The sequence below is a fragment of the Natator depressus genome, chromosome 7 (assembly GCF_965152275.1).
Source record: "Natator depressus isolate rNatDep1 chromosome 7, rNatDep2.hap1, whole genome shotgun sequence".
Classification (NCBI taxonomy): Eukaryota; Metazoa; Chordata; order Testudines; family Cheloniidae; genus Natator; species Natator depressus.
The window spans coordinates 81,145,341-81,156,356 of NC_134240.1; the positions used below are offsets into that span (position 1 = coordinate 81,145,341).

At 38.0% G+C, this 11,016-nt stretch overlaps 1 protein-coding gene across 1 annotated transcript in view; it reads left to right on the top strand.

The window, feature by feature from the left end:
* Positions 1–10,808, top strand: part of LOC141990970 (hexokinase HKDC1) — a 44,805-nt gene extending 33,997 nt beyond the window's left edge. The window contains exons 16-18 of the mRNA XM_074958910.1: positions 780–935; positions 3,397–3,630; positions 5,633–10,808. Of these exons, the coding sequence (XP_074815011.1) occupies positions 780–935; positions 3,397–3,630; positions 5,633–5,777 (535 nt within the window). The 3' untranslated portion in view covers positions 5,778–10,808. The remainder of the gene's footprint in view (positions 1–779; positions 936–3,396; positions 3,631–5,632) is intronic.
* The last annotated feature ends 208 nt before the right edge of the window (positions 10,809–11,016 follow it).

Below are 11,016 nucleotides of genomic sequence, written 5' to 3' on the forward strand. Positions count from 1 at the left end.
ACTAGGTTACTGCAGTTTCCCTGAACTGCCTATTTTTTTTTCCTTTTCTTTTTTAAACAAGTAGTTTACAAGGAGATTTTGGTACCGTAATTCATTTGCCAAACTATAGATCATGCAGATTGCCTGTGTTCTTTATATCTAGACAAAATTACTTCTGTCCCCACATCAGCGTTGCCAAAACAGGTGATTTGCAAAACCAGAACACCTTTTAAGACACACATGCAAAACATAAGCATGTCTGTGTCATCCTTTCACTTTTACTGTTCCACTTGGCTTGACGCTAGGATAAAATACTCAACTGTGAACACTTTCCAGATAAGATTAATTGCAAAAGTTTTGTATTAAAAACAAACTTCAAAATAAAACCTGCAAAAAACGAGTTTGAGTTTGGTTTTACAAGGCCAGAACTGATCTGGATCTAAGTGCCAATTTATATCAGCCACCAAAGTTAAAGGTGGGGGAAGCTGGGCAAAATGTTAGAGTTAATCTAAAACTGGAACTTCAATCAATGCATTATATTTAATATTTTGTGTTTTCTTTCTAATTTCTTTATCTTCTTTAGAACATGAAATATTGTAACTAGTGTTTGCATTTGAAGTAATTGTAACAGATAATGTGTTGATTTTTTTACAGCCAAGCAGCAGTGAGTTTAGGTAGTAGAATACCCGAGTTTTTAATATTTTTAGGGTTGGTTATAGTGTGTTCTACCAATGGTATTAAACAGAATTAATTTGCCATCTTTTATTTATTTGTAATTATTTGTATGTTTTGTAAAATAGGTATGAAAAAATGACCAGTGGAATGTATTTGGGTGAAATAGTGAGGCAAATTTTGATTGACTTAACCAAACATGGACTTCTGTTCAGAGGTCAGATTTCGGAATCGCTCAGGACAAGAGGCATATTTGAAACAAAATTCCTGTCTCATATTGAAAGGTAAAGTAATTCATTAGAGTGAGGTGGTTTCTGTCTTGTTTCATTGCCAATTACTTCTGTGCAAATAGGAGCTATTGAGATCAGGAAGTGACAAAATACTGGCCCAAATCTTGAAGTTTTTCCCTGGGCACTGCTCCCATTGAAGTAAATGGAATTTGTCCGAGGGCTGGTCTACCCTGGGAACTTACACTGGCATAGCAATATGGCTCATGTGGGGTAAGTATTATATCCATTTTAAAGATAACCTCTCTGTGCCTCAGATAATCTAAGTGACCAGCCAGGCTTACATCGAGACTCATCATTTTGCAAGAGTCCTAGCCCCTGATCCCTTCTATAACCAATAGTCAATATTCCAGGGCAATATTCAATAGTGAAGGGCAAATATAGTGCCTATGTATAAAAAAGGGAAATAAGGACAACCCAGGGAATTATGGACCAGTGAGCTTAACTTCACTACCCGGAAAGATAATGGAGCAAATAAACACCTGGATGATGATAAGGTGATAAGTAACAGTCAGCAGGAATTTGTCAAGAACAAATCATGTCAAACCAACCTAATAGTTTTTTTTGACAGAGTAACAAGTGTTGTGGATGGGGGGGAAGCAGCAGATGTGGTATATCTTGACTTTAGTAAGGCTTTTGATACTGTCTCATATTTTCCTAGTTTGTTTGTTTATCAGAAGGTCATGCAACCTACATGGAGCTACTATAAGGTGGGTGAACAACTGGTTGGAAAACCATTCCCAGAGAGTAGTTATCAGTGGTTCACAATCAAGCTAGAAAGGCATATTGTGTGGGGTCCCACAGGGATCAGTTCTGCGTCTGGTTCTGTTCAATATCTTCATCAGTGATTTGGATAATGGCATAGAGAGTACACTTACAAAGTTTGTGGATGATGCCAAGCTCGGAGGGGTTGCAAGTGCTTTGGAAGATAGGATTAAAATTCAGACCATTTCTCCAGATCATTTTGAAGTAAGTAGGATGAAATTCAATGAGGACAAATGCAAAGTACTCCATTTAGGAAGGAACAATCAGTTGCACGCATACAAAATGGGAAATGACTTCACAGGAAGCAGTACTGCAGAAAGGGATCTGGGGGGTCATAGTGGACCACAAGCTAAATATGAATCAACAGTGTAAAACTGTTGCTTCCCCACCCCAAAAAAGCAGCAAACGTCATTCTGGGATGTATTAGCAGGAGTGCTGTAAGCAAGACATGAGAAGCAATTCTTCCACTGTCCTCCTAGGCTGCAGTATTGTGTCCAGTTCTGGGTGCCACATTTCAGGAAAGATGTGGACAAATTGTAGAAAGTCCAGAGGACAGCAACAAATATTACTAAAGGTCTAGAAAATGTGACCTACGAGGGAAGATTGAAAAATTGGAGATATATAGTCTGAAAAATAGTCTGGAAAGGAGAAGACTAAAAGGGGATATAACAGTTTTCAAGTACATAAAAGGTTGTTACAAGGAGGAGGAGGTACATTGTTCTTAACCTCTGAGGACAGGACAAGACGCAATGGGCTTAAATTGCAGCAAGGGAGGTTTAGGTTGGACAATAGGAAAAATTTCCTGTCAGGGTGGTTAAGCACTGGAATAAATTGCCTAGGGAGGTTATAGAATCTTCATCACTGGAGATTTTTAAGAGCAGGTTAGACAAACACCTGTTAGGGATGGTCTAAATAATACTTAGTCCTGCCATGAGTGCAAGGGACTGAACTAGATGATCTCTCCAGGTCCCTTCCAGTCCTATGATTCTGTGATTCCCTCACAGAAACATGGAGTATTCCCCTTCCTGGAAGCCTGTTAAAAATAGGAGCGCGGTGCGGGGGGGGAAGAGTCACATAATTATTCTGTAATTGTTAGGAGTGATTATCCCTGTTCTTACTCAACCATGTCATCTTAAAAATCCTACCACCATGCACAGCCTTTATCTCATTCACAGTGTTTTCTGAGGCACTCAAGTGTTACTACCTTTACAAAAAGCGTATTAATAATGGATTATAAAAAAGAACTGTACTCTGAATGTACATGTGTATGAATGTGTGTGAGTGCTTGTCCATGATCTTCAGAGTAAAATCACTTTTTGATCCTGAAGGAAAAGATGCTAAAAAAAAATAGGGTGGCTGATTTGTGACCCATTGGTGGGAGATTTTCAAAGGCAGGAATGGCAGTGAGGTGCCTAATTCCTACTGATTTTCAATGAGAGGTGCCCAACAGCTATTTGTGCCGTTTAAAAACTACCTCATTCCTCTTAAGTGGTTTTCATAGCAATTACAGAAGAGCTCAAGATGCAAGATTTGGATTTGAATTCCAATCAGATCCTCCCTCCCAGTTGAGGGTGTTTGGGCTTTTCTCCAGAGCTAATCTCTAACAATTCGGTTTCATTTGTAAGATTAAAAATCCAAAAGTACACACAGTATCTTCTAACCAAAAGTTGCTGTTGTGTTTGTATGAACACAGTGACCGGCTAGCCCTTCTTCAAGTTAGAAGAATTCTGCAGCAGCTTGGATTGGACAGCACTTGTGATGACAGCATTATCGTAAAGGAGGTGTGTGGTGCTGTTTCAAAGAGAGCAGCCCAGCTATGTGGAGCAGGACTGGCTGCTATAGTAGAGAAGAAGAGAGAAAACAGAAATCTAGAGCACTTGAAAATCACTGTTGGAGTGGATGGAACTTTATACAAACTACACCCGCAGTGAGTACTTTGTTCCTACTTTGCTTTAATGTTGACTTAAGAGTCCCTTAAGAAAACAAACAAAACTGTATTCAACAGTCTGTTTAGATTATAGAAACTGAAAGGTTATCCTCAAGAAATGAATGCGTATTCCTGCAGTTGACTTATTAATTCAGACTAAGGGTTGAAAATTGCCAAGAGAGAGGCTCAAAGCAGTGCCACTTGTACTGTATTAGTTCAAAGCAGCCTGATTTGAAGAAAGGGAAACTTGCTGCTGAGGTTGTAATGATTGATCTTGAGTTTAACAGAAGAGCTAGTCTCCAGTCTTTTAGTTTCCACAGCAAGCAAGAAATGAGGGTTTCTCTTTTTAGTTAAATACATTTAGAAACTACCTAAACTCTCTTTTATACAGTATAAATGCCCAGATACAATGGGCGCTGACCTGGTTGGCCCCGAGGAGAGAATACAATATTAATGTTAAATAATAATACAATATAAAGGCATATTCATCAGCTGATTAATTTATAGTAAGTCAATTCTATTCTTGTGCCAAGCCAACAGCTGCATCTGTCAAAGACTGTATACCTCTCTGGTTCATTTAGCACATATATTATCCTTAACATTTCCTTTTTTTATGGCCTTTTGGATGCTTAAAATGTATTAAAATTCCAGTTATGAGGAGAACCTCTCCCCGAAATCTCAGTCAAAAGGAAATCTTCATGCTGGAAACCTGTAATGGATGAAGTTTCTAAAAGTTCTAAATTAATTTTTGGCATTTTGGACCTTTATGATTTTTGGTGATGGCGTAGGCCGAATTTTTTCCAAAAAGGTGGCCTTGCTGAAATGGAAGATTACGCTAGTTGCTGAGGTTACATCCATGTTCCGTGAATGAGGTCTAACCATGGTAGAGGAAGGTGTAGAATTTGCTGCCAAACTAGCCGCATCAGAAGACCGACCTTTCAGAAGGGAGACTGCCTATCATCTTCAATAGTTTCTAAAATATGAGGCTTCTCTGCTAACTTCAGTTCATGATGGTAGGAAAGATAAGAAAACTGAAAATGAAAACTGTGACCAAGATGGGGAAGTGCTACTTTTTTTGTTTGCTGTTAAAATGTTTCCAGATTACATTAACTTTTTCACACTACTTATAGAGAGGAATTTATAGTTGCCATCTCCCAACTGACCAACTTAGGCTATGGAAATGTTTCCATAGATTTAACTACTTTCTTTTGGCATCTCTTCTTCCCTTCTTTTCTCTTGAGTCTCCTACAGTACAAATTCCTGCATTAGCTCCTGATGGGACTTCATCATCAGAACCCTTTGGCACCTAAAAAGCCCCACTTCTTTAAAACAAACAAACAAACAAAAAAACCCTAACCCCTTTTCTGTGAACTGGTCTAATGAGCATCTAAACCTCCATGTTCACCATTGCACCACTTGGAACAGGCAAAGTGAAATTTCCATAAAGTACAATGAATGAAATGGCAAAGAGCTGGCTAGACTAGTAGCTCCACAGAAGGCGTCAATGCTCCTTTATATGAAAGGAATCTGGAACCCAGTGTTGCCTGTTGCTGCATGCTAGAGCAAGAACCATCATTAAGTGACATATGGTCCCCTCTGAGGAAATGGGTCCTCTTCTCTCACCATCTCACAGGATGGAAGAACTTGTTTCTGTTTCCTGCTGTAGGAGGCAGAACATACTGAAGGGAAGGGGGAGAACCAGTGGAAGATGTTGACTGGTGTGCTGTCTTGTTTGTTTGGTCCCTTGCTTCCTATAGGTGAAACAAACTGTTTTAGTTTGGGTTAGTGAAGAAAGGATGCTAACAACATGGATACACTCAGGATCCCTTATACCTGGGGATACATTATGGTGGTTGTGTATGATAACCATTAGCATAAAATCAGCAAACTAAAAAATTTCAGAATACACAAAATTAAATAAGTGGTGATTTAAATAATTTATAAACAAGTAGAAATGATCACTCCATTTACACATTGTAAAATATTTTTGTTTTACTTTTAGTTTTTCTAGGATTTTACGGGAAACAGTGAAAGAAATGGCACCTCAGTGTGATGTGACTTTCATGCTGTCTGAAGATGGAAGTGGAAAGGGAGCTGCCCTAATTACTGCTGTGGCAAAAAGATTGCATAATGTTGGAGAAAATTAAAAACACAGACACAAATTTAAATACAGCTGTACAAGTGCATTAGAGATTTGCTCAATGACTACACAAAATAACTTGGGTGGAGACCAATAAGAAATACCCACTATCAGCTAGCAGCTAGACTAGAACCACTGCCAATGCAGAACAAGTCAAATCTTTGACCCACCATAACTTGGGTGCGGGTTGGGGCGTCCTGTTGGTAGTTAGCGCTATGTTCTGGGATACTACAATAGACTCATTGCTGCAACGTGACCGAATGCCATACATAGTGTGAAAAAGCAGGTCACATAAATGTAAGGTTTTTTTTTTTCAAAAATCAGCTTTTGAAGTGCTTAATTGATCTCCTGCCCCACTAATGTTATCTTGTGAGTTTGTCACACAGTTTTTCATGGTTTGAGGGGTTTTTAGCCTTAGTTTGGTCTGCCTCAGTGGGTATCGAGATCCTGGTATTATACATCTCTAGTAGGTATACTTGTTCATTTTTGTTGTTTTTTAAAATAGGTATACAAATTGGAATAAATTAACTTTGTCCAGTAAAACATTATGTTCAATGAAACATATATTACTACTAGGGCTGTCAAGTGATTAAAAAAATTAATCCTCGACTAATTGCATGATTGAAAAAATTAATTGCAAGATTAAAAAATAATCGCACTTTTAAACAATAATAGAATACCATTCATTTAAATATTTTGGATTGTTTTCTACATTTTAAAATATATTGATTTCAATTACAATGCAGAATACAAAGTGTACAGTGCTCACTTTATATTTATTTTTGATTACAAAAGTGCCATGCGAAAACCAGTTCTCACTTTCAGGTGACATTGTAAATAAGAAACGGGCAACATTATCTCCCATAAATGTAAACAAACTTGTTTTTCTTAGCGATTGGCAGAACAAGAAGTAGGACTGAGGGGACTTGTAGGCTCTAAAGTTTTACATTATTTTGTTTTTGAATGCAGTTATGTAACCAAAAAAAAAAATCTCCATTCGTAAGTTGCACTTTCATGATAAAGAGATCGCACTACAGTATTTGTATGAGGTGAATTAAAAAATACTATTTCTTTTATCATTCTTTACAGTGCAAATATTTGTAATATAATATAAAGTGAGTGCTGTAAACTTTGTATTTGAAATCAATATATTTGAAAATGTAGGAAAAACATCAAATATTTAATACATTTCAATTTGGGCCTTTTTCTTATATAGAATTGGTATTCTATTGTTTAACCGTGTGATTAAAATTGCGATTAATCGCTATTAATTTTTTAATCACAATTGTTTGAGTTAATTGCGTGAGTTAACTGCAAGTAATTGATAGCCCTAATTACTACATTTTTTACTTTCTTTGTTCCAGACCAGTTGTAATACAGAGCACCACCACATCCAGTGGACATGGTTAGAAAGTGGCTGTACTGTACAAAAATCAGCTGCAGCCCATAGGAGAGTGTACTCGCAGCTGTTTCTTGGTCTCAGGCTCTTTCATGGCCTGGAGCCCTCATTTATAGCCTCCAACCTGGTATCCGATCTAATCACAAAATGCTGTCTTGCTGGATTGGCTGATTCTGCCTGCTGGGCTTCTCTTCGGAACAGGGCTGACTGCTCCCTGTAACGTGGCCAGATAGCAAGTGTGAAATTTTGGGACGGGGTGGGGAGTAATAGCCACTTACATAAGACAAAGGCCCAAATATCGGGACTGTCAGTATAAAATCGGGACATCTGGTCACCCTAGTACCCTGCCCCACAGCCTTTAAAGGGACAGACCACCCTGTTACACCTCTTTTAATCTCCGTGTCCCAGGAATTTTTCTAGAACGAGGCTGCATTAATGTATCAGGTTCTTTTATTCTTTGTTTTCTTTCTGGTCTTTCCTCCCCATTCAAATTTTAAAAATCAGATTGTTTCCATTTTGTGGAAATGTTTCTCTTTTCACCTTTCTTAGTCCCCTGGCTGCTGATCTGCATGTCTCCAGCCACGCTAAATTAACTCTTGTGGGAACAGCATGTTTTGTTGCTCACTCCAAAAGTGAGTCTTCAGTGCCAGGGGGTGAGCAGCAGAGACACAGGCTTATGTGAACTTTTTAAACCTATCAGTAGTACTTGAGCTCAGCAGCCGGGCAGTTAATAAAGATGGTTTATTAATGGACAAAGGCCAACAAGCAGGGGATGAAACAGGAATGCCTGTTTCTTTTGGCTGTTTTATATTTGTCAGTAGGACATGGACAGTAAAATATGCTGAGATTTATAGACATCTTAAAAAGAGTCAATACCTTTGGGTGTGACTTAAAAAAAAATCACACTCTTATTTCATGGATTGCCAAATGAAATGAAATAATATGTAGCACACAATCAAAATGGCAAAACAGGAAATCTCTGGTTTCCAATCTCAGCTGCTTCCATACCCTCTTAACCCTCTGTTCATATATATTCCTGTGTACTTGTGCTGGGAGCACAGCCAGACACAACACTTGTGCTGACAGCAGGATGCCTGAGGCAGACATACTCTAGGAGCTTGGATGTGTCCATAACTATTGTGCACTGTTAACTAGTTGGCTTCATGTTAACAATAATATAGAAGCTGAAATAAGACTGAAAATTTACGCCTAGCAACAATGAATCAAATTTCTTAAGATACATTCACTTTATATTTTTTAAAAGCTGGTCAATAGCATCTTTCACTGTGACATATTTAAATTACCGAATGCATGAAAAAAATAAAACAAATTAATGAAACTGAAAATGATTTTCACTTGCTAAAGCGCTAATATATTATTTTTGTTTCTGGGCTAGCTGGAGAGGGTAAATGCATATTTAATATTATAGAACAGACTACTCATGCAATCATATTACAAACAGCATCACATAAATGTAAAATCATTAAACTACTTGTAAGACATCATGAAAACATTCATTTTTATTATGCCTTTCTTCAGATTTAACAATACCACTTGATCAGATTTTCCCATGAAATACTGTCTCTTCACAGAAAATTACTTCTAGTAAGTAAAACAAGCAGGCACTATTTGGAGCCAACTTTTCCAAAGCAATGAGCAGCGTAGATCATGTGGTGATGAACATCTTAGAAAAACATTAGAGAGGGTGACTGGGTTTCTTCTTTCAGAGCTATAGGTACTAAATCAAACATACCGTACAGTACTCCCTACTGAACAAAGGTGGGCATTTGGAGACTAGTGACCTGCATCAAATCTTTTTTATATACATTCAAATGTTGCTACAGGAATAATTACATGATCTCTGCATAGCCAATTTTAACTTCAATAGCAATCCCACAACATCAGCTGACTCAAAAGTAGCCTGGCTATATATGACAGAGGATGAATATTTGAGTTGTATTAGTTTTGTAGAGGAATACTCGCAATTGTCAGGCTGTAATGTTAGCATGAATATTTAAAAACAAGTTGGTAATAACTGGGGCAAATAAAAATGGTCAATGCTGCCACATCCTGAGTCCCCACCCAACCCAGGACCAGAGGAATTAAAATGACTGTGCCCTTTAGGGAAAGAATTGCAGTGTTCACCTGACAATGCTGGGACCTGATAACTCTTTCAGCGGGTCCTGATAATCTCCCCTGCAAACGGGCTTAAACTCGTATTTACGTCCCAGAGTGAAGAATGCTCTTGTGAGAAGTGCAGTGTGTTCTGGGCTATCGGTACAGGGGAAACCCCAAAGTGCAGAGGAATCTGAATGGAGCTGTGGGACTCAGTGGAAAAGCTACTGGCTCCCACTGGAGGGAGATGGCTCTTGACCAGCTCCCACTGTCACTTTGAAGAGGGGGGATTCATTATAGTCCGCTCAGAGAGGGGAGAGAGCATGGTCTAGTGGTATACGATACATTCCTAGGTTTAAAGAATCACTTTTATAGAGCCCCTATTTTATTTATACAACTGTTGATTTGATTTCTATTAAAATACATAGGATTTTCCTGTAAAATATGTAATATTCATTAGTGTTTTTTTAAATAAACAGTCCCTTTAATCCATTAAGGATGATGATAGAGAGTTGTATACTGGCGGCATGTTAGTTTGTTGGGAAGTAGGAGCCTAAGGGTTGATCTACACACAGTTTGAGTCCCAATTTAACAAAATCAGTATAGTGAAACTGGTGCAAAACCTTTGTATGGACACTCCCTTTTTTAGATTAGAAAAGTCCTATTTCACTCTTTTTTGTATATAAATGAGCCCTTAGAAAACTGGAGCTGAGTTGCGTACACCTCAGCTGCAGTGTGGTTTTCCTGTGATATGCTAGGCCAACAATATAAAATTTTTGTGGCTTCATTTTACAGTTAGCGTAGGTGTTGTGGAATCCAATCATGTGATCACAAAATGCTGTTCACACAGTAAATGGAAATCATTGTCTAAAGATTTCTCAAAATGCCAAGGACATTGTTCTAGTCCACATCTAGTCTAACCTTCATTTAAGCAGCAGGAACACCGGGAATCCAAACACTGCCCACGCAGATATGATAAAACATCAGCAGAACAATGATATGTCATAGCAACAGGGGAGGCTTCTGATTTCTGAAAGTGGGTAGGGAAATAATGAACAAGGTTCTGACATGCAGTTTCTCACACACTCTCTGTCTCTCTAAAAAGATGAGAATTGGCAGCTATTGGGCTATGGAAAGGTGAGGCATGGTACCCCCTGGTGATTTCCTAAAGAGCCTGTTAGCTACAGCTTTTAGGATCTATACACTTCATTACTTTCAGCTTATTCTAAAATAAGATTCTTCTATAACCAACTAACAATATGGTACATTGTTTCTGATAATGCCAACATAAAACGTGAAAGGAATGTTGCAAACTTGCAGTCTCACGTGTACATATTTTAAGAAGCTGAACTAAAATCCTTTACACATCACACACAGCAATACCCTCTTTTGCTTTAGCAGAGATTTAAAATAAGAAAACTTCAGATGAATATCTGTTACCCAGCACACAGTACATTGAAAAAGTATGCACATTAATTATGTATATAATTAGCATATAAACTCTTGCAACAGATTTACAATAAAAGTGAGTTACTTCAAGTTGTGTCCGTGTTTTGTGCTTCCTTCATTCTGTTTTTCCCCTTCAATATCTTTGCTTCAGGTTCTTTAGTGTGTCTTCCCTCTGATTAATGTAGTTTGCATACTTTTTGAAATTGCCACTTTTTTTTTTCTTGGCAACAGGAGAGCTGACAATTGTAGGCTTGATGCAGAAATTACTGGGTGAGGTTCTGTG